The following is a 23,104-nucleotide window of genomic DNA, read 5'->3' as shown; positions in this document are numbered from 1 at the left end:
TGCTCTAATATTTTCTATAGGAATTAAATACAGTAAAAAACAGACCATTATTTCTAATATTTCAGGATTTTATAATGACAGGGTCTGTTCTACAGCACTGGCACAATGCAAATGTCATGCCAGTATTAAAAAAAGGGGACAGAAATTGAGCTAGACAATTATAGGCCTGTAAGTTTAACCTCTATTGTGGTTAAAATGTTTGAAGATATTCCACAAGATGCTATACTGGAGTATCTCAATGAAAATACATTTATAGTTCCACATAAGCATGGATTTATAAGGGCTCGGTGCAGTCAAGGTAAGTTTTAGACTGGACAGGGGTGAGTCATTGGATGTCATATCCTGATTTTTCTAAAGCATTTGATACTGTACCGCATAAGAGGCTGGTACATAAAATGAGAATGCTGGGACTGGAGGAAAATATGTGCAAGTGGGTAAGTGTAGCGCTGAAGGCCGCGGACTGCCAGCCTCTCCCCTCCCCCAGGGGCTTTAGCTGTCAGTTGGTATGTACGCACCACCAGCGTCTCTCCCTCCTCCTTCCCTGGGATGCCGGCATGCTCTGCTTTCTGCTCCTGGTGCCCATAGGTTGCGTGCGCGGTCTTAAAGGGCCAGCGCACGTGCCAGTAAAGTGTCCCCAGGTCTATCCGTGTACACCCAGGGATATAGTTGGACCTGCCCACTTCCCCGGTGACTGAGCAAAGTTTTACTAACCTTGTGTTATCCTGCGAAGGTTCCGTATCCTGTGTCCGTTACCAGTCGGTATCCTGTATCCGTTACCAGTCGGTATCCTGTGTCCGTTAACAGTCGGTATCCTGTATCCCATACCCTGTGTTCATTACTTGTTGGTTTCCTGACACCAGTAATTCGACATCAGCCTGCTTCCAGTAATCCGGCACCTGCCTGTGTCCTTCAATCCAGTACCTGCCTGTATCCAGTAATCCGGCACCAGCCTGCTTCCAGTAATCCGGTACCAGCCTGCTTCCAGTAATCCGGCACCTGTATGTGTCCTGAAATCCTCTTCCTGCCTGTATCCAGTTATCCGGTTCCTGCCTGTATCCAGTTATCCGGTTCCTGCCTGTATCCAGTTATCCGGTTGTTGCATGTATCCAGTAATCCGGTTTCTGCTTGTATCCAGTAATCCGGTACCAGCCTGTAATCCGGCTACCTGTTGTCTACCTGTATCTGCTGCCAGCTACTATTCTCCTCTATGAAATAGTTCAGAGGGTTCACAACCCAGTGGACGTAACAGTTTGCTTAGGCATGGACACCGCTGGCAAATCCAGGACCGCTGTTCAGGTCATGCAGAAGGATATGTGAGACCTCCGTCTGTGCCAGGATCTGATGATGCAAGCTGTTAATGCTATGTTTAATCGCCTGGACATAACTCTTGTTCCTACTCTGGGAGCTCTACAAGCTGTAGCTGCTCCATCTACCTCTCAGGCAGTTGTAGCTCCAGTCTGCTCAGGATGAGGAATTCATTTACACCTTCCATCCTGCTTTGATGGTGATCCCAAAGCCTCCTGAGGGTTTCTCAATCAATGCAAGATCAACTTGCATGCCCACCTGTTTCTTTCAGAGCAGACAAAGATAGCATTCATTGTCTCTCTGTTGTCCGGCAAGGCTCTGGCATGGGCGAATGTGAGGGATTGGAGTCTACTAATTTGCTGCACTTCTTGGACACCTTCTGCACTGTCTTTGAAGAACCTGGTCGTACATCTTCAGCCCCTGCTTCCCTTCTGTCCCTTTGTCAAGGAGGTTCGACTGTTAGTGAATACACCATACAATTAATATTCCTATGCAGGGGAACTTGCCTGAAACAATGTGGCTTTGGTGGCGACCTTCTGGCAAGGATTAGCTGGCAGTTTGTGATCTTCCCTCTACTCTGGATAACTGATTCTGTTGGCTAATTACATAGACCTGAGGTTCAGGGAATACTCTCAAGAAGAACCTCCAAGTGAGAAAGTCCACTAGACTGGTGCCTAACTTTCAAAGACTTCTTCTTTCACTACTGCCTCTGAAGAGCCTATGCAGGTCAACCGGATCAAACTATCGGACCAGGAGCGGCAGCACAGATGTGATGCTAACTTGTGTATTTACTCTTGGAAAAAAGTTTATTTGTGTGTCAGTGTCCTCAGAAGCCAGGAAGCTCCAGAACCTAGGGTTGATAGGAGATACTACACTAGGTGAACCAATGCTTTCTGCAAAATGCTCTTCTAGACTCTCGATTAGTCTCTATATTCGCTGGTGAAGCATCTCATTCTGTTTCATCTTATCTAAATTCTGGGGTGAACGGGAACTTCATACACCAGGCCTTAATAGACTTCTCCACTTGCCCACGACTCCTCTAAAGAAACCTCTAGCAGTGGCTTCTGTTATTGGTCATCCGTTGTCAGACCCAATTCTCTCCATCACTGAACCATTGAAGCTACAAGTGGGTGTTTTACACTCGGAATAGATAGCCTTTTATGTTCTACCTGAGGCTATTAATCCAATCTTGTTAGGCTTACCCTGGCTATGCAAGCATGCTTCAATCCTTGACTGGAATTCTGGAGAAAATTCCATGGGCACCCTGCTGTCACCTCAACTGTCTGCCTCTAGTTCGTCTTACCTGACTTCCAATACCTGCTATGCAGACGTATTCAGCAAGAACGAGGCTGAAACCCTGCCTCCTCATCGTTGCGACGACTGTCCAATCGAATTACTCTTTGGAATTTCACCTCCTCGTGGCTGGGTATATCCTCTCTCTATGTCCGAAACCCAAGCCATGTGGGCATATGTCAAGGACAACATCGAGAGGGGGTCTATAAAAAAGTCAACGTGCCAAGCCGGGGACGGATTTTTCTTTGAGAAAAAGATTGATTCCTATGGCCTTGCATAAACTATCAAGGTCTGAATAAGATCACTGTCAAAAACTATTACCGCTGATAACCATTATCTATGACATCTTGGTCTACTCACCTGTTCTGATGACACACCAGAAGCATGTTCGCCAAGTCCTTTCGCGGTTAACGGGGAATACTCTTTTTGCCAAATTGGAAAAATCCACCTTTGAGAAGAAATCCTTACCCTTCCTGGGTTATATTGTTTCTGATCAAGGACTCCAGATGGATCCGTAAAAAGTAAAGTTCGTTCTGGATTGGCCCTGCCTTAGGCTGGATTTACATGAGCGTGTGTGTTTTGCGCGTGCAAAAAAATGCGGCGTTTTGCGCGTGCAAAAGGTACTTAACAGCACCGTGTGTCATAACCATATGATGCATGGCTGCATGATTTTCACACAGCTGCCATCATTATGACACTCTGTGTGTATGTTTGTAAACAGAAAAGCACGTGGTGCTTTTCTGTTTTTAACCCCTTAATGACTGGGCCATTTTGCACGTTAATGACCAAGGATTATTTTTTGTTTTTTCACGGTCGCATTCCGAGAGTCGTAGCTTTTTTTTTATTCCGCTGACATAGCCGTATAAGGGCTTGTTTTTTGCGGGACGAGATGTATTTTGTAATTGTAACATTTTTAGATGCTTACAATATATTGATTAACTTTTATTAACTTTATTTTAGGAGAGAATTGAAAATAAGCAGCTATTCCAGCATTAATTTTCACGTTATAAATTTACGCCGTTTACTATGCAGCGTAAATAACATGTTAACTTTATTCTATGGGTCGGCACGATTACGGGGATACCAAATATGTAAAGTTTTTATATGTTTTTTCTACGTTTGCACAATAAAAAGCCTTTTAGAAAAAATTACTTGTTTTTGCATCGCCGCATTCCAAGAGCCGTAATTTTTTTATTTTTCCGTCGATGTGGCCGTATCCGGGCTTTATTTTTGCGGGACAATGTGTAGTTTTCATTAGTACTATTTTGGGGTACATAGGACTTATAGATCAACTTTTATTTAACTTTTTATGGGGGGAATGGGAGAAAAGAGAGAATTTTGCGGTTGTTTTTTGTGTTTTCTTTGGACGCCGTTCATCCGGCGGTTTAATTAATGTGTTCATTTTATTGGTCAAGTTGTTACGATCGCGGGGATACCATATATGTGTATGTGTGATTTGTTTTAACACTTTTACTAAATAAAACCACTTTTTGGGCAAAAAAAGTAGTTTTATTTGACTTTGACTGTAATTATTATTTTTTTTTTTTCACAAAACTTTATTTAACTGATTGACATTTTTTTTTTCAAGTCCCACCAGGGGACTTCACTATGCGATCTGCTGATCGCATATATAATGCTTTGGTATACTTAGTATACCAAAGCATTATTGCCTGTCAGTGTAAAACTGACAGGCAACCTATTAGGTCATGCCTCCAGCATCGCCTAACAGGCAGATGCTGAAGACAGACCTGGGGGTCTTTGTTAGACCCCCAGCTGTCATGGAAACCCGACAGCGACCCGCGATTTGTTTGCGGGGGCGCCGATCAGGTGACAGAGGGAGCTCCCTCCCTCTGTCAAACACATTAGATGCCGCTGTCACTATTGACAGCGGCATTTAATTGGTTAAACTGCCAGAATCGGAGCGCGCTTCGATTCCGGCAGTTGCAGCAGGAGCCAGGCTGTGTATAACAGCCGTGCTCCTGCCGCTGATCACGTGGGTACAGTCTCAGTACCCGCGCCATCACAGGACGGTATATATCCGTCCTCCTGCGCGAACTAGCAGCTGCTGAGGACGGATATATCCGTCCTTCGGCGTTAAGGAGTTAATCATACTTTTTGCTGTTGTTGTGCGAATCACGCGCGTCACATGGAAGTGCTTCCGTGTGCTGAGCGTGATTTTCACGCACCCATTGACTTCAATGGGTACGTGATGCACGAACAACGCACAAATATAGGACACACGTTCGTCTATATAGGATTACACGTTCGTCTAAATAAGCCCTAAAGGTCTCTGTGCTATACAGAGCTTTCTGAAGTTTCCGAATTTCTACTGTCGATTTATGCCTAATTTTTTTTTTTGTTTACTGCTCCCATCTCTGCCCTCACCAAAAAGGCAGCAAATGCAAAGAATTGGACTCCTGAAGCTGAATCTGCATTCACAGAGCTTAAAAGGGCCTTCGCATCTGCCTCCGCTGTACCTCATACAGATGTCTCCTGACAGTTCTCATTGGAGGTTGACGCCTCGTCCATTGGTGCTGGAGTACTTATCTTCCAAAGAGACTAAGGAAAAAGCTCTCTCCTCTCCTGTGTTTTTTTTCTCCAAACTCTTCTCTGCTGCGGAAAGGAACTATTCCATTGCTGATCGTGAGCTCCTAGCCATCAAGTTGGCTCTAGAGGAGTAGATACATCTGTTTGAGGGTTCTGAACATCCAGTTGTCATTTAATCTGATAACAAGAACCTCACTTACTTACAGTCGGCACAACGTCTGAATCCACGTCAAGCCAGATTCAATTTTCAACTCCATTTTCGACCAACTGACAAAAATGTCAAGGCAGATGCTCTATCCCGTTCGTTTGAGACAACCGACACTGAAGAGGACGCTCAGCATATCAATGACCCCTCACGCATAATAGCTGTTGTTCCTCTGCAAATCAAAGACATTCCTCCAGGGAAAACTTATGTCCCTCCTGCAGACAGGAAGATTTTTTTCTGGGGCCACAACTCTAAGTTGGCAAGTTATTCTGGCATTCGTAAGACTCGGGACTTCATCACTCACCACTATTGGTGGCCCACACTACCCAAGGATGCTCAAGACTATGTCTCTGCATGTACCAAGTGTGCCCAAAACAAAATTGCTCATTCCAAGCCGATGTGCCTACTCCAAACACTGACGGCTCCTGAAGGTCCTTGGCAGCATATTGCCATGGATTTTATTACAGATCTTCCTTACTCTGCTGGCTGTACCAGTATTTGGGTAGTTGTGGATCGTTTCTCCAAAATGGCACATTTCATTCCTATGTCTGGCCTTCTCTCAGTTCTCGCCTGGCAAGTCTTTTTATTCAACATGTGTTTCGTCTGCACGGATTACCTCTCCATATTGTTTCTGACCACCACGGTCCAGTTCACGTGCAAATTCTGGAAAGCTCTATGTAAACTCCTGGACGTGAAATTGGATTTCTCTTCTGCGTACCATCTGTAATCCAACGGTCAAATTGAACGAATTGACCAAGTATTCAAACTGTCTCCGCTATTTTGTATTGGCTCAATTTGACAACTGGGCACATCTGCTCCCGTGGACCAAATTCTCATTTAATAATCATACGAGTGAATCCACTGCTACTTCACTGTTTTTCATCATATACAGCCAACATCCTCATGTGCCTCTCCCAGCGCCTGCTACCTCCATTGCTGCTAAAAATTCCTTCCTACGAATTTGCTCCTAGGTTTCTTGGTCCTTTTGAAGTCTTATGACATATCAATGCCGTGTCTTACACACTAAATCTGCCTCCTACTCTCAAGATTCCCAACTCCTTCCATGTTTCTCTCCTGAAACCTGTGGTCCTCAACCGGTACAGTAAGTCCTCTAATTTTGCGTCTGCTCCCAGGGGTTCCTCAGATGTATTTGAAGTCAAGGAGATTCTGGACTACAAGAAAGTTGGAGGGCATGTCATTTTACTGTCCGTATTTGCGGAACATGTGACCTACTCGTAGCTCAGCCCGGTCCTCAATGTGTTCTCTGGCGCTCCTGCTCCTCTCTGGCGGTGCGGGTAGCATCAGAAAGAAGGGGTGTGTTCTGGCAGACGTGCCTATTGCCGGACGTCTGCTAGATGAGGCAGGAGACAGCCTATTAGAGGCATAGTGCGGCTGGCTCGCGGGTTCGAAAATAGAGATAAAATATAGCAAATGGCCCTATTAGAATGCTGGGGTACCCCTCATTGCCCCGGCCCCCTCATGCCCGTTGGCGTCGTTAGCACTGGAGGGGGCCCCGGTGTTTTCTAATCTGGCGTGTGTCACTTTATGTGATAACTTTGGAATGCTTTTATTTTTTCAAGCAATTCTGAAACTGTTTTCCCGTGACACATTGTACATTAAGAAAAGAGTATCCGGCACACCAATTGAAAATAAAGATCATTTTTATTTTATTTATAATGCCAGTGGCAGAGTGCAACGTATTGTGGCCACAATACAGTGGCCAGCCGCTATTACTTTACAGAGCGCTCATTTTAAACATTATCCCCAGCACGGCTCCCTGCCTGAAGAAGGTCGTTAAGACCGAAACGTTGCACTCTGCCACTGGCATTAAAAATAAAATAAAAATTATTTTCAATTGGTGTGCCGGATACCCTTTTCTTAGTCAGAACCGGGCTGGGCAAAACCCTTTCACCTCCGTATCAGGTGCTATCTGAACCTTTACACATTGTACTTTAAGTTAGTGGTAAAATTTGGTCAATACATTCAGTGTTTATTTGAGAAAAATTACCAACATTTTGAGAAAATGTTAAATGATTAGCATTTTCTAAATTTAAATGTATCTATTTGTAAAACAGATAGTAATGCCACATAAAATAGTTACTAGTTCACATATCCCATATGTCTACTTTATGATGGCAGTGTTTATTGAACATTATTTTATTTTTCCAGGACGTTACAAGGCTTAGAACTTTAGCTGCAATTTCTCACATTTTCAAGAAAAATTTCAAAAGGCTATTTTTTCAGGGACCAGTTCAGCTCTGAAGTGGCTTTGAGGACCTTATATATTAGAAACCCTCTATATATCTCCTTATTTGAAAAACTGCACCCCATAAAGTATACAAAACAGCATTTAGAAAGTTTCTTAACCCTGTTGGTGTTTAACAACAATTAAAGCAAATTGCAGGTGAAATGTACAAATTAGATTTTTTTTTTGCAGAAAATCTGTTTTTATTAATTTTTTTCTGTAACACAGGAGGTTTTACCAGAGAAAGGCAATTCAATATTTATTGCCCAGATTCTGCAGAAATATCCCACATGTGGCCCTAGTTTGCTTATGGACTGAAGCACAGGCAAAAGAGCATCTTGTGGATTTTGGGGCCTCCATTTTATTAGAATATATTTTAGGGACCATGTCAGGTTTGAAGAGGTCTTGTGGTGCCAAAACAGTGGAAACACCCCCAAAAAGACACCATTTGGCAAACTACACCCCTCAAGGAATTTATCAAGGGCTATAGTGAGCATTTTAACGCCACGGTTTTGTTTGCTGTATTTAGTGGAATTAGGATGTAAAAAGGAAAATCTAATATTGTGATCATTTTCCTAATTGAAACTCCACAATATTAGGGATAGGTTCCAGAGACAACAGGGTCATTCTTTTCAGAACGAGTGCCCGGTGTGTTGTCAACAGTGAGGGTTGAGAGTGCGGCTTAAGGGACAGACAGAATGCCATTGTGCAAGCTCATATGATCCGAGCCTACCCTGCTGTACATTTAAGGAACTATAACCCTGTATTAATCACTGTGAATAGATATTGATGTGTATGTCCAATAATACAACAGTATAAACAATACTATATTGATATTCCCTTTTATATGGGTTTTATTAAAAGCTAAGTTTTATATACTAATCCTCCTTCTACTAACAAATGGCCAGGCAGATAGCGCCGAGCGGGCACTCTAAGGAGAGATTACATTAAAGTGTCTGAAGTCTGAGCAAGACCCTGTCCAGAACCGGCCCCATGATGGGGATTTAAATAAATTACATTAGGCCGGATTCACTCTGCCATGATTGGACAGTGAAAAACGGTCCGTGTGTCAGCCGGATTTCCCTGCCCGATTACGGTACATATGAATGGGACTCCTGTCATCATAGTCATTTAGGCTACAGTCACACGACAGTGAAAAAAATGGCCATTAAAAACTGATCAATTGTCAGTTTTTCATGTCCATTTTGCATCAATGTGTCTTCAAATGAATTTCATTTGTCATTTTTTTTTGTCCCAATCCCCTGAAAACACCACAGTGCCCATGTAGATAGTGCTGCACTGTCCCTGTAGATAGTGCCACAGTGCCCACATATAGTGACATGGTGTCCACATATAGTGACATGGTGCCCACATATAGTGACACAACGTCTGCATATAGTGACAGTTCCACCCTCCCATATAGTTCCACAAACCCTCGCAAATAGCCCCCCCACCCCCTTGTAGCTCGCAGCACCACCCCCAGTAGCGTATGCTAGCGAGTGGCAGGGAGGGCGGTGGCCTCGGGCCCACTGAGATGGTGGGGCCGTCTGCTCCACTCCCGCCGCACTCATCATCCCTGTATATAACTGTTTATAACCCCCATCATCACTGTATATAACCCCCATCATACCTGTATATACCAGCCATCATCCCTGCATATAACTGTATATAACCACCACATCCCTGTATCAGTTTGAAAAAATGGATCACATGAAGATTTTTGAGTTTGAGCCAACGTGGACATCGACTTGGTGAGTACCATGTTTTTTAAGTGTATTTTCTATGAGTATATTAAAGTGTTTTTCTATCTGCATTATACTAGTTGTATGCTGTAGGCCTAATTTTGAGTGTATTTCTAGCTGCTCACCTGCTCTGCTTCTGGGATTTGTATATGATAAGGTTTATGTGATGGATTAGAGCCAATGTTCTCCTTGCTTATATTTGGCTAGTCTACTCCTTTCAAGTATCAAGTTGGTTTGGATGTGTATCTCCACTGTGATATACCGTTGAACTGGTATTATAGTCTGCTATTAAAGGAAGGGTGTCGAGAAATTTATTTTTTTTATATCAATTTGCTTTTAGTGTTTTATTTAAAAAAATTTTATTTATTTGTGTGTTTGTGTTTTACTTTTTTTTATTTTCTAACTTTTTCTTCTCTATGGGGGCTGCCATTTTTTTTTTCATCTCTGTATGTGTCGATTAACGACACATACAGACATGGAATACGGCACATACATCCCCATAGAGAATGCGAACGGGAGCCGTTCCATTCACTATGGTGTACGCCGTCTGTGTGGAAACGGCGCATGCGCCGCTCCCACAGTCCAAATAGAAGGTCTTCGGCTGAGCGACATCCGGCACCATTTTCTTGTGGACCGGAAGCCACGGCCGGACAGTAAGATTACTACTTCCGGTCGCGGCTTTCGGACATGTGTTCTGAAGCAAGCACTAGGAGCGGAGGGAGCAGACGGAGCGGACGGACCGGAGGGAGCGGCGGTGGCAGGAGCAGGTAAGTTATGTCTGTATTTGTTCATGTTTTACTGTGTGATTACCACTGTACGTAAGCCTACTACACTGTGTATTCGCTCAAAAAATGGCGACACACAGTGTAGGAGGTTTGAACATTCAATCCCCTCCTTTCTACTGGCACTAGCCAGGATAAAGGAGGGGGGATTGTTTGAGGAAGCTAGAGCGAGTGTGTCTTCTCAAATTTTGCAGCATAAAGCAATGTGGTTGCTTTACCACATGCCAATGCTGCAATTTTGGGAATTGCTCCCTCTAGTGACCAGCACAGGGAAATGTTATAAATTAGAATCTAATGTATAATATTTTCTGACTCGTGAAAAAATTCAAAAAATTAGAACAATGTTTAATCATCTATAAACTAACTGTTTAACTAAAAAAAAAATAATAATAATTTCTAGCGACACATTCCCTTTAAACTTCTATAGATTAGGATGTGTCTCTGATATTGAGACGGCTGCCGTGTCTTCTCCTGTTAATCATTCTTAATGTAATAGTCCCCTTCTTTTCTACTGTTTTGCATAATGTAGTACTTAGCATTTAAACTGGGCTATACATGTGTAATGTACTTAAGACAGCCTTTTATATGGCTCTCAAACGTTTAATTATCGTGGATAATATAGCAGCGTATACAGTACAGCACTCTTGCTCATTCAGAATGATAACCACTATGATTAGGATGCTCCTCTGCAGTTGTAAAAATGTATTAGGGGCCTACTGGGTTGGGGCCCACTCAGATATGTTTCACCCCCCACTGTGCTAAGCCCCTAGCTACGCCTCTGACCACCCCTTGTAGATCGCCATCAATTCTGACAATGTTTTTGTATTCTTTTTTTTATGGCATTCACCCTGAGATTTAAATATAAATTTTTCTTTATTCTGCGAGTCAATATGATTATGGCAATACCAAACGTATATAGTTTTTTTTAAGTTCTGCAGCGTTTGCACGATAAAATCCCTTTTTTTTTTAAGAATTATTTATTTTTTTGTGTCACCATATTCAGAGAGCCAAAACGTTTTGATTTTTCAGTCAACAAAGCTGTGTAAGGGCTGTTTGCGGGACTTTATTGGTACCGTTTTGGGGTACATTGATCTTTTTGATCACTTGTTATTCCATGTTTTGGGAGGGTGGTGATAAAAACGCATCTAAGGGGTTAATGGCAGGGATTCGAGCTAGCTCCATTCCCTGCCGTTGCAGCAGGGTGTCAGCTGTAACATACAGCTGACACCCACAATTGATGTCGCAGGCTCAGCTTCTGAGCCTCCGCCATCTTGTTTCTGGGGACGGAAGCCATTTAGGCCCTCACCTCCGAGCGGGACTTAACAGGCTTTCGTACTTGGTAGACATGAGGCCATTGTTAGGCCCCCGGTCTGCTAGAGCAGCCATCAGAACCCCTTGATTTGCATTGTGGAGTTCCGATCTGCTAGTAATCACCATAGATGCAGAGCTTGCTTTTTAGCGCAGCATCTAAGGGGTTTATCGGCCGGATCGGAGGCTAACTCCGGTCCTGGCCATGCAGCAGGGTATCAGCAGTAATATACAGCCGACACGTGCTGGCGATGGTGCAGGCCCAGCTTCTGAGTCCGCACTAGTAACACAACGTACCTATTAAGGTAAGTACCTAACGACAACAACGTACTAGTAAGTTGGATGTCGTGAAGGGGTTAAGGAAGCAAATTAAAAAATCAGAACAAAGCGTTTAAAGAGTATATAATGTATCAAAGATACCTTCTCCATCAATACTCGACACTTCTCCCAGGCATTCATCTGGTGTATCTGGCACGCATCGTCTGTGGCAGTTAAAGCGGCAGTCTGTAGAGAATACATTGGCAGGTAAGTTCATACATATTCAAGGCCTGTACAGTGCACAGGCACATTACAATAGAAAATTGGTATCTACCTACATAATAATTTGTGGTTGCATTTTAAACATCTCTTCCCTTTTGTATCTGATTCCAGATATTGGTATTTTGTTTCACTAATTGCAGTACACAATTCTGAAAATATGAAATGGTTACCAAAATCAACATAATTATTTCTGTGGTTTATGACTTTACTACTGGGTGTTATTGGTTAGCTTTCATCCATTTATGTGTATGTGAATGAAACCAGTGATGTAACTGGCGGGGCTGGCAGGATATGTGTCCTTTGTAATGGGTGCCAAAGGGGCACTAAGAAGCCACTTTGCCTTTTCTAGGGTATTTTGATGTAGTACTAGGGCAGCTAATTGAATTTTTCCCATGGGTGACTGAAAGACTAGCTAAGACTCTGACAGGAAAAGTTGTAGTACCGTAAGATTGCTTTATACGTTTTTTTCCTGCCACACGCTGTGTCCTCCGAACCAGAATGTATCCGGAAAGTAGCACTCTAACCCCTCCTCTCTGCAGTTGACGGTTCTGCTTGATTGAGTATGTACACAAGCAGAGGCGTCGATTAACTGCGCAGGGAGGGGTTGAAAGCCAGACACCTAGATGTACACTATATGGCCGAAGATATGTGGACATTCCTAATAATTCAGGTTTTTCAGCTGCATCCATTGCAAACATTCGCAGACAGACATGCAATCTCCATAGACAAACATTGGCAGTAAGGGTATATGCACACAACCTCTTTTCAGAAGTAATGGAGGCGTTTTACGCCTCGAATTACGCCTGAAAAGACGGCTCCAATACATCGGCAAACATCTGCTCATTGCTTGCAATGGGTCTTATGATGTTCTGTGCAGACAAGCTGTAATTTTACGCGTCACTGTCCAAATACGGCGCATAAAATGACGGCTCATCAAAAGAATTACAGGACACGTCTTGGGACGTTTTTGGAGCCGTTTTCTCATAGAATCTATTGAAAACAGCTCAAAAAACGGCCGTAAAAAACGCAGCAAATGCAGCGAAAAACGTGAGTTGCTCAAAAAACGTCTGAAAATCAGGAGCTGTTTTCCCTTGAAAACAGCTCTGTATTTTCAGACGTATTTTGTTAATCATGTGAACATACCTTAATATGACATACTAAAGAGCTCAGTGACTTTAATGTTAGGGCTTCACCTAGCTATTTGATCGCTTACAATACAATAAAAAAAACGCCCTGAAATCGCTGTCCATAGGAATGCATTGACTAGATTGAAAATCTCACTCCAATTTCTGAGTGATCTTGAAATAACATTTATGTATCGTGAGCCTATGACTTTTAACATCTTTCATATTCATTTCTTTTTTATCCAGTATTTTTTTATTTTATTGAATTTTTTTATTGAATTTTCAAAACAATACAAAAATAAATGAATACAGAAATACATATAATAAAGTAAATGTCAATACAAAGCGATACATGGCATTATAAATTACCACATTAACTTAACATGAACCCATCCATGGCTATGAGTAGGTATGAATAGTCAGAGTAGTATGATAACCTATATCCAATCTGAAATACATATCAGTAAATGCAATACTTATATGAAAGAAAGACTGTATAGTGCATTCACAGGTTAATCATAGGCCAAAATAATAAAAGACATTTCACGAAAGTGGAAATCCCTCGATGTGGAACAACTGAGTTGCATATACAGTAGCTGGAATGACAAATGTTAAGGTAGGACCAGGAGTGGGGTGGAGGGGAGTCCCAGATGCCATGTAGACAGTCCATAAACATTGTGTCAAAAATTTGCCAATCGAATTGGAGTGGACAGCTACCATTTTCTCCATAATGTAGTCAAAATTAACCAATTTGATCAATTCTACTATGGTAAGGGGATCAGAAGACTTCCATAATCTAGCATCCAGAATTATATGGCCCACTACACAGCGAAGTTCAGCTGGGATATCAGATAGACCAATAAAACACAACGCTAACGCAGGGGTTGGGTAGATTCTAAAGTGTGAGGCAGAGGAGATAAGATGCAGCTTTCCAGAAATTAAACCCCTGTGGGCAATTCCACCAAGCATGCAAATAATTACCCTGCAAACCACAACCTCTCCAGCATAAAGAAGAAAAGGAGGGATTGATTTTAGCAATTTGTGAGGGTCTTCTTTAACACCTAAGAAAGATTTTTTTTAAACTGTCTCCCAATGGCTGACACCTTTAGAGTTTTTTTGTTTTTTTTTTAACCCAGTGGATGGCAGAATACCATTCCTGAAGTGAAATATTCAAGTCTAGATCTGATTCCCATTTTAATAGATAACTAGTCTCTAGTAATGATTGCAAATAAGTGACACTGGAGTAAAACAAGGAAATGCCTTTAGTTTATAGTTTCAGATGCAAAAAACAAATATGCGCTTGAGGAGAAAACTGGTCTTTTCAGAGACTGAGATTGGAGAATATGACGGATTTGCAAATATTTGTAGAAGTCATGTTTTGTTCAAAAGTATAACATTTCCAGAGATTAAAATGAAAGTAATATAGTGGAATCATAAAGGGAACACATTTCTTGAATGCCCCCCAACTCCCAGTTACGGATGTTAACCCCTTAAGGACGCAGCCTAGTTTTGGCCTTAAGGCTCATAGCCCATTTTTCAAATCTGACATATTTCACTTTATGTGGTAATAACGTCGGAATGCTTAAACCTATCCAAGCGATTCTGAGATTGTTTTCTCGTGACACATTGGGCTTCATGTTCGTGGTAAAATTTGGTCAATATATTCAGTGTTTATTGGTGAAAAATTGCAAAATTTAGAGAAAATTTTGAAAAAAATAGAATTTTTCAGAATTTAAATGCATCTGCTTGTAAAACAGACGGTTATACCACCCAAAATAGTTACTAGTTCACATTTCCCATATGTCTACTTTAGATTGGCATTGTTTTTTGAACATTCTTTTATTTTTCTTGGACGTTACAAGGCTTAGAACATAAACAGCAATTTCTCATATTTTTAAGAAAATTTCAAAAGCCTTTTTTTTAAGGTACCTGTTCAGTTCTGAAGTGGCTTTGAGGGGACTATGTATTAGAAACCCTGATAAAACACCCCATTTTAAAAACTAGACCCCTCAAAGTATTCAAAACAGCATTTAGAAAGTTTTTTAACCCTTCAGGCATTTCACAGGAATTAAAGCAAAGTGGAGGTGAAATTTGCAAATTTCATTTTTCTTGCTGAATTTCAATTGTATTCAATTTTTTTTCTGTAACACAGAAGGTTTTACCAGAGAAACACTACTAAATATATATTGTCCAGATTCTGCAGATTTTAGAAATGTCCCACATGTGGCTCTACTGCGCTCGTGGAATAAAAGCCCTAGAAGCAAAGAAGCACCTAGTGCATTTTGAGGCCTCTTTTTTTATTAGAATATATTTTAGGCAGCATGCCAGGTTTGAAAAGGTGTTGAGGTGCCAAAACAGTAGGAATCCCCCAATAGTGACCCCATTTTGGAAACTACACCCCTCAAGGAATTCATTTATGGTTGTTGTTACCATTTTGACCACACAGTTTTTTCACATCACCTATTTGAATTGGGCTGTGAAATTTTAAAAAATGAAATTTTTTCCAATAAAATGTCATTTGTGATCAAAATTTCTTATTTTCACAGGGAACAAAATACCCCATTTTGTTGCCCAATTTGTTCTTAGTGCGGCAATACCCCATTTGTGGTGATAAACTGCCGTTTGGGCCCATGGGAGGGCTCAGAAGGAAAGGAGCGCTATGTGTTTGTTGGAGTCCAGATTAGCTGGATTGGTTTTCGGGTGCCATGTCGCATTTGCAGAGCCCCAGAGGTATCAAAGCAATGGAAACCCACCATAAGTGACCCCATTTTGGAAACTAGACCCCTCAAGGAATTCAAATATGGTTGTTGTTACAATTTTGACCGCACAGTTTTTTCACAGCACCTATTTGAATTGGGCTGTGAAATGAAAAAAATGAAATTTTTTCCAACAAGATGTAATTTTTTATCAAAATTTCTTATTTTCACAGGGAACAAAATACCCTATTTTGTTGCCCAATTTCTCCTGAGTGCAGCAATACCCCATTTGTGGCGATAAACTGCCGTTTGGGCCCATGGGAGGCCTCAGAAGGGAAGGAGCGCTGTGTATTCTTTGGAGTGCAGATTTTGCTGCTTTGGTTTTCGGGTGCCATGTCGCATTTGCAGAGCCCCAGAGGTATCAAAGCAATGGAAACCAACCAGAAATGACCTCATTTTGGAAACTACACCCCTCAAGGAATTCATTTATGGGTGTTGTGACCATTGTGACCCCATAGTTTTTTCACAGAACTTATTTGAATTGGGCTGGGAATTAAAACAAAATTAATTTTTTCCAATAATATGTAGATTTGGCTGAAAATGTCTTATTTTCACAAGAAACAAAATACCCCATTCTGCTGCACAATTTGTTCTGAGTGCGGCAGTACCCCATTTGTGGTGAAAAACTGCCGTTTGGACCCATGGGAGGGCTCAGAAGGAAAGGACCACCATTTGGCCTACTGGGGATTTTCTGGTGCTAAGTCATGTATGCAGAAGCCCCTGAGGTACCAGTACAGTTGAAACCCGCAAGAAGTGACCCCATTTTAAAAACTACACCCTTAAGGCATTCATCTAGAGGTGTAGTGAGCATTTTGACCGGAGACATACACCCCATAAACTGTAATGTGGGTTCTCCTGGGTACGGCAATACCCTACATGTGGCTGTTATCAGCTGCCTGGGCACACAGCAGGGCCCAGAGTGGAAAGACGAGGGGAGATAAGCTGTGCGGAGTACATCAGGGTAAATAAATTTGGGGTAAATTATAAACCAAGGGATGTATGATAAGTTTTAAAACACTCTTTCATACAGAGCTCTGGTTTTTCGGGACACATGTCACATTGATATATTGTATCCTCCCTTATCCCCCTCTTATAGCAGACTTTGCACCTCTTTTGACTTTTTCCCTTCTTGCCAGTTTGGGGAACTTCTCCTGGAAATTGTTGCCCTGGTACGATGCGTGTGGCCTCGCTTCCAGAAGTACTGGGTGCCCCCCCCCTTCTTGGCCCCTAAAGATTAGGTTCTTGATGATCACCTCTTGAAATTCCAGGAAAATTCCCCTCTGGCCTGCACATCGACGTAGCACGTACGCATTGTACAATGCCATCTGTATGAGGTGCCCGGCCAGCTTCTTATACCACACCGCATGGCGCTGTAGGGCTTCAGGACTTGATCTCACAAGTCCACCCCTCCCATGTACCTATTGTAGTCCAGGATGCAGTCAGGTTTGGGGGTCTCTGTACTGGTACCTCGTACTGGTACATGGGTACTGGTGTGGCCATGTATTGTTGTCAATACAAGGACATCTCTCTTGTCCTTGTACTTGACACACAATATGTTGCTGCTAGAATGTGCCCTGCTCTCACCCCTTCTGAGTGTTTGCCCAAGCAGAGTCTTAGGGAGGCCTCTCAGATTTCTTCTAGCAGTGCCGCATGCCGCAGGACTTCTGGAAATGAGGCACTTGAAGAGTGGGACGCTGGTATAAAAATTATCCAGGTAGATGTGGTGTCCCTGGTTCAGCAGTGGGTGCAGCAGATCCCACACAATTTTTGCATTAACTCCCAGTAAGGGGGGGGGGGGATTCTGGGGTCACGACCCACTAGGCTTCCGTCGATGGCATAGCCGGACGCCATTGTTTGGTGTCCGGTTGCCATAGTCACCATCGCCGGCCGCTATCATGTAGCAGGCCGGCGATGGCAGCTTAACCCCTAAAAAGCCGCGATCTCTATTGAACGCGGCTTTTAAGGGGTTAATCAGCGGGGACACAGCGATCGGTCCCCGCTGTAGGAGCTGTGACAGCTGCTGTACGAGACAGCAGCTGTCACAGCTCCTGTATGTGTCGGGAGGACGGCCGAAACGGCCGTTACTCCCGAGACGTACTATTAGGTCATGGAGCGCGAATGATACAGCTACCATGACCTAATAGTACGTCCAGGAGCGGGAAGGGGTTAAGTTCTGGGATAAAAGAGCAGAGGTAACGGAGACTAACAGTTTTAGGCCGGGTTTCCACATAGCGTAAACACTGCGGAATTTCCGCAACGGCATTCTGTGTGGAAATTCCACAGCATTTACAGTAGCAGCAAATTAGATGAGATTCCGAAAATCTCATTCCCATGCTGCGGAAATAAACGCAGAGTAAACGTTAATAAATTGACCTGTGGTGAGGAAATTTATTCTGCAGCAAGTCAATTTATGCTGTATTTTTGTTGATTTTTCATTGCAGGTTTTCCCATTGAATTCAATGAAGATGCAAAACCTGCAACAGAAAGCGAAGTGTTGCGACTTTTCGGTGTATTTGCAGCGATTACACCGCAAAAATCGCAACTACGGAAAAAAAACAAAAAACATACTTACCCAGAACGCTCTCCTTCATCCTGCAGTCCGGGCTTCTGGGATGATGTTTCATCCCATGTGACAGCTGTAGCCAATCACCTGCTGTAGCGGCAGTGACATTGGATAATACTTCATCCCAGGAAGCCAGCCCGGATGATGTCAGAGGGCCAGCCTCCTGGGATGACGTATCATCCCATGTGACCGCCGCAGCAGCCGATCAAGGGCTGCAACAGTCACATGGGCTGCAGTAACATACAGGGAGGCCAAACCGGACTGCTCAAGAGGGACGCATCGCCATAACAATGGCTTACGTAAGTATGAGCGGTTTTTCCCGCTGCTTTCCGCAGCAGATATTGCATCCGATAAAACGCACCACATTGTGGTGTGGTTTTCGGATGGACTGTACTGCGGATTTCAGGTCGTGTAGGCTGCCTGGTTTTTACGCAGCATATCCGTCTCATGGGAACCCAGCCTTAGAGACTTACAATCGGACAGGGGTGTGGAAGCAATAAGATATTTCGATGATGCCACAGAGACAACAATGGAGAGTAGACCTGTGCGTACTGCAAGTTTTTTGGGTCTCTAATGCGACAGGAGAGGTATGAGGAGAGCTTCTGTAGCATCTCTTTCAATGTCCACTCATTTCCGATCTGTATGACTATGCCAACAATACTTGAGGTGAGTAAGGAATGTGGAGTGGTAATATTGGACTTCCAATATTGGAGTAGTGGACTTCCATACCCCATCTAATCATTGCGGATAAACTAATATGGGGTTTTCTCCCAGCCCAAATAAAATCTGTGAGGAATCTTTGGACTTTAGAGAGGTAAGTATTAGAAACAGAGATTCCTACGGAGCGGAACATATAATATTATTGGAAGAACCATCATCTTTTTTTTTTTAAACTCGTTTTATTGAACAATATACAAACCATGCACAGTTTAGATACAATCGTAAAAGAAGATACATAACAAAAGTCTTGGGTTATACATCACAGTGCAGCAGATAATGCTGACAATATAAACAGCGAATTAAATCCAATACAGTTTAAACAGTATCATGCGTTAACATTATATTTCTAAGGTCAATAAACCGTTGTGAATCATATAGTGTGTGTGGTGAGTCGCACCAGGGACCCCAAACCTTAGAGAATTTATGTTCACACCCTCTATTTTTGTACACTATTTTGGCATGCGGTAACATGGAGTTTATCAGAGCTTTCCATTGTGAGATGGAAGGTGGTCTTGGGCCCATCCATCCAAGAGCTATCGCTTTACGTGCTATGAATAATACCTCCCTCAAAAATATTCTATTGTGATGTGTCCAATGATCTTCAGATACAATTCCAAATAAACATACCAAGGGGCGTAAAGGGTATCGGCAGCTTCAGTACGTCAGATATCAATGCTATCATGTCTGCCCAAAAAGAAAAAATCCAAGAGCATGCCCAAATCATATGCCAAAAATCCTGCTCTGGAGACTCTACACCTATGACACCCAGCAGTCGGACATCTACCCATCTTATGTAGGTGGACAGGAGTCAGATAGCTCTGATGAGTAATGAATAATTGTGTCATCTTATTATTGGCGGCTGGAGAAACCAGTGTATGGGAGCTCAACATGTCGATCCATATTTCGGAGGATATCTCAGGAATTAACTCCTTCCATCTCGTCTCAACAACCAGCGGTGCCGCTTTTAATCTAGCCTGAATGAGGAAGGAGTAGATCACCAAAATCAGGCCTCTAGGTCCCTGGGACCGAAAGATTCCAATGAGAGGAAAATCTGAGATGTTCCTAGTTCTAGGCGGATATTGAGTCTGCAAAGCGTGGCGAAGCTGAAGGAATTTAAAAAAAGACTCTCTAGGTATATCAAAATCGGACTGTAGCTGCACAAAAGACTTGATACTTCCGTCCACATACAAATCCCCAACACCCTCAACCCCCCGCAGCGTCCAAAACTGAGGGTCCAGGGCATCTGAGACATGAGGCAAAGACGGGTTGTGCCACAAGGGAGTTTCAGCTATAATATCCACAAAATTAAGTAATTTCTTGGCAGCCAACCACACCTGCGCCGCTATTCTATGTAGGGGAAGTAAGCTCCAGAACAATGACGTTGAACCCTCCAATACAGGCCACAGATGTGGAACAGCCAAATAAGATGCTAGATAATGATCGCGATTAGGGAGGACTCCCAGTTCAGTCCAAGAAGTAAGATAGCGGAGCTGTCCCGACAGATAATACAAATAGATATCAGGGAGAGAGGCCCCTCCCATAGACTTGGGTCTCTGTAGTGTACTGAGTTTAAGCTTTGATCTATTGGTTCCCCATATGAAGGACGGAAATAGAGCATGAACATTTTTTAAAAAAAGACATTGATACAGGTACTGCAGCATGTTCCAGCATGTACAAACATTTAGGGAGTATAATAATTTTTATGAGATTAATACGACCAGAAACAGCCAGGGGCAATGAGCTCCACAGTTTAAATTTAGTCTTGATATAATCCAGCAGAGGTCATATATTATAATCGAAATCTGAGCCATGGTGTCTGCAAATCATGATCCCAAGATATTTAAAGCCATCAGTCACCTTAAGCCCACACACTCTAGGCTCCCAGCCCTGGCCCTGTAATGGCATAAAGTACGATTTGTCCCAATTTATCCGCAAGCCAGAATAACCACCAAATTCGTCAATTAAAGTGATCGCTATGGGTAAAGATTCCTTAGGTTGCAGCATAAAGAGGATCATGTCATCAGCATAAAGGTCTATTTTGTCTAGTTTCCCCCCAAATTGAACCCCTTGGTACGAGGCGTCCTGACGTATAAGTAAGGCCAATGGTTCTATGGACATATTGAACAGTAATGGGGATAGTGGGCAGCCCTGTCGTGTGCCTCTAGCAAGTCGAAAATACGGGGATAGGATACCATTAATCAATATTTGGGCCCTAGGAGATTTATACAATATGGAAACCCACTTTATAAACTGAGGCCCAAAACCAAATCGGGGTAACACCTCCAACAAATATGGTGTAAAGAATCTGCCAGACACAGCTTCTGTGTCGACGCCCGTGGGTAATCAGTCTGCCCCTGCTCCTAAGTCTGAGAGAGTGACACGATCTTCTACCAGTCAGGTTGGGAGGCTGAGGAGTGGGAGAGCCTATCACAGCCTGGCCATACAGAGCTAGCTCCCACCCTCTGTCTATTTATACCTGCATTTCCTGCTCCTCCTTTGCCTGTGATTATTTTCTGTTTCCTGGCTCTGCTGCTCCTGCTATGATTATTGACCTTGCTTCATTTTTGACCCTGGCTTTACTGACTACGCTCCTGCTCTGCGATTTGTACCTCGTGCACTCCTGGTTTGACTCACTTGTTCACTTCTCTTGTTGCTCACGGTGTTGCCATGGGCAACTGCCCCATTTCCCTTAGCTTCTGTGTACCCTTGTCTGTTTGTCTGTCGTGCACTTATTGAGCGTAGGGACCGTCGCCCAGTTGTACGTCGTCGCCTAGGACGGGCCGTTGCAAGTAGGCAGGGACTGAGTGGCGGGTAGATTAGGGCTAACCTGTCTGTCTCCCTACCCCATCATTACATATGGCCATTCAATTGAATCACACGCTTTTGCAGCGTCCAGTGAGGCCATCGTCCAATCCTTGTTCATAGCTATACCAACTTGTGTCACCACCTGTACTCTCCTAATGTTGTCTGATGTGGATTTCCCGGGCATAAAGCCCATCTGGTCTGGATGAATAGTAGTGTGTATGTGTAAAGGATCTGCCAGACACAGCTTCTGTGTCGACGTCCGTGGTTAGTCAGTCTGCACCTGCTCCTAAGTCTGATTGAGTGACCCCTCCTTCTACCAATCAGGCTGGGAGGCTGAGGGGTGGGAGAGCCTATCACAGCCTGGCCAGATGGAGCTAGCTCCCGCCCTCTGTCTATTTATACCTTCACTTCCTGCTCCTCCTTTGCCTGTGATTCTCCTGTTTCCTGGCTCTGCTGCTGCTGCTTGAACTATTTGTCCCTGCTTCATATTGACCCTGGCTTACTGACTACTCTCCTGCTCTGCGTTTGGTACCTCGTACACTCCTGGTTTGACTCGGCTCGTTCACTACTCTCCTGCTCTGCGATTGGTACCTCGTACACTCCTGGTTTGACTCGGCTTGTTCACTTCTCTTGTTGCTCACGGTGTTGCCATGGGCAACTGCCCCATTTCCCTTAGCTTCTGTGTACCCATGTCTGTTTGTCTGTCGTGCACTTATTGAGCGTAGGGACCGTCGCCCAGTTGTACCCCGTCGCCTAGGGCGGGTCATTGCAAGTAGGCAGGGACTGAGTGGCGGGTAGATTAGGGCTCACTTGTCTGTTTCCCTACCCCCGTCATTACATCCTGCTTGTGTTTTGCCTCCAGGTATAATCATTTCCTCTATTGATTCTGATTTAGTCTCCGAAATTGCGGCTGATCAAGGTTCAGCTCCCGGGAACCTTCCTGAGGACAAGCTGTTTGTTCCCCTGCAATTCCGGCTAAGGGTACTTAGGGAAAATCATGACTCTGCACTATCTGGCCATCCAGGCATCCTGGGTACCAAGCACCTCATTGCCAGAAACTACTGGTGGCCTGGGTTGCTTAAAGGAACAGTGTCACCACAAAAAAAATTTCATGTCAGTTTAATGTTAGTGTTTTATTAAAAACGTTTTTATTTATTTGTGTGTTTGTT

At 43.3% G+C, this 23,104-nt stretch overlaps 1 protein-coding gene across 1 annotated transcript in view; it reads right to left on the bottom strand.

Moving 5' to 3' along the window:
- LOC142660297 (serine/threonine-protein kinase D1-like) overlaps nt 1–23,104 on the bottom strand; it is a 256,966-nt gene that overhangs the window by 120,973 nt on the left and 112,889 nt on the right. Inside the window, exon 7 of the mRNA XM_075836887.1 lies at nt 11,848–11,931. Within this exon, the coding sequence (XP_075693002.1) occupies nt 11,848–11,931 (84 nt within the window). The remainder of the gene's footprint in view (nt 1–11,847; nt 11,932–23,104) is intronic.

Source organism: Rhinoderma darwinii, chromosome 9 (assembly GCF_050947455.1).
Source record: "Rhinoderma darwinii isolate aRhiDar2 chromosome 9, aRhiDar2.hap1, whole genome shotgun sequence".
In the NCBI taxonomy this organism is placed as follows: Eukaryota; Metazoa; Chordata; class Amphibia; order Anura; family Rhinodermatidae; genus Rhinoderma; species Rhinoderma darwinii.
This window is presented reverse-complemented; position numbering and strand designations above follow the sequence as displayed.